The sequence below is a fragment of the Eimeria mitis genome, genomic scaffold (assembly GCF_000499745.2).
Source record: "Eimeria mitis Houghton genomic scaffold, Emh_scaff2485, whole genome shotgun sequence".
NCBI lineage: Eukaryota > Apicomplexa > Conoidasida > Eucoccidiorida > Eimeriidae > Eimeria > Eimeria mitis.
Window position 1 is genome coordinate 3377 of NW_013570824.1, and position 489 is coordinate 3865.

The 489-nt window shown below is 42.1% G+C and overlaps 1 protein-coding gene across 1 annotated transcript in view; it reads left to right on the forward strand.

Annotated features, from left to right (window-relative positions):
- Nucleotides 1-426: 426 nt before the first annotated feature.
- EMH_0054530 (uncharacterized protein) overlaps nt 427-489 on the forward strand; it is a gene marked incomplete at both ends in the record, with an annotated part of 387 nt that continues 324 nt past the window's right edge. Inside the window, one exon of the mRNA XM_013497129.1 lies at nt 427-487. Coding sequence (XP_013352583.1) covers nt 427-487 — 61 coding nt within the window. The remainder of the gene's footprint in view (nt 488-489) is intronic.

Genomic DNA, 489 nt, shown 5'->3' on the forward strand with positions numbered 1-489 from the left:
AGGAGAGAGGAGACAACGGGGAGCCTGGGCACCCTGTGAGACTGAAGGCAGCAGCTGGAGATACACTACACAGCAGCAGCAGCTGCGGCAGCAGCAGCAACGACGGGTCGACAGAAAAAAGAAATAAATTTATTTTTAATTGTTTAATAAAATTTATTAATATTTTCAGCAGCAGCAGCAACAGCAGCAGCAGCAACAGCAGCAGCAGCAGCAGCAGCAGCAACTGCAGCAGGAACAGCAGCATCGAGTGCTTGGGCCCTGCGGTATTTCTGTTTTGTCTTTTTTTTGTTTTTATGTTTTGTTTATTTATATTCTTTTTATTAATTTATTTATTTTATTTATTTTATTTTTATTTTATTTTATTTATTTATTTGTTTTCTTTATTGCTGCTTCTCTTCTTCTCTGCAAGCAGACTCGATCCCCCGCATGCAGCAGCAGCAGCAGCAGCAGCAGCAGCAACAGCAGAAGCAGCAGCAGCAACAGCAACAG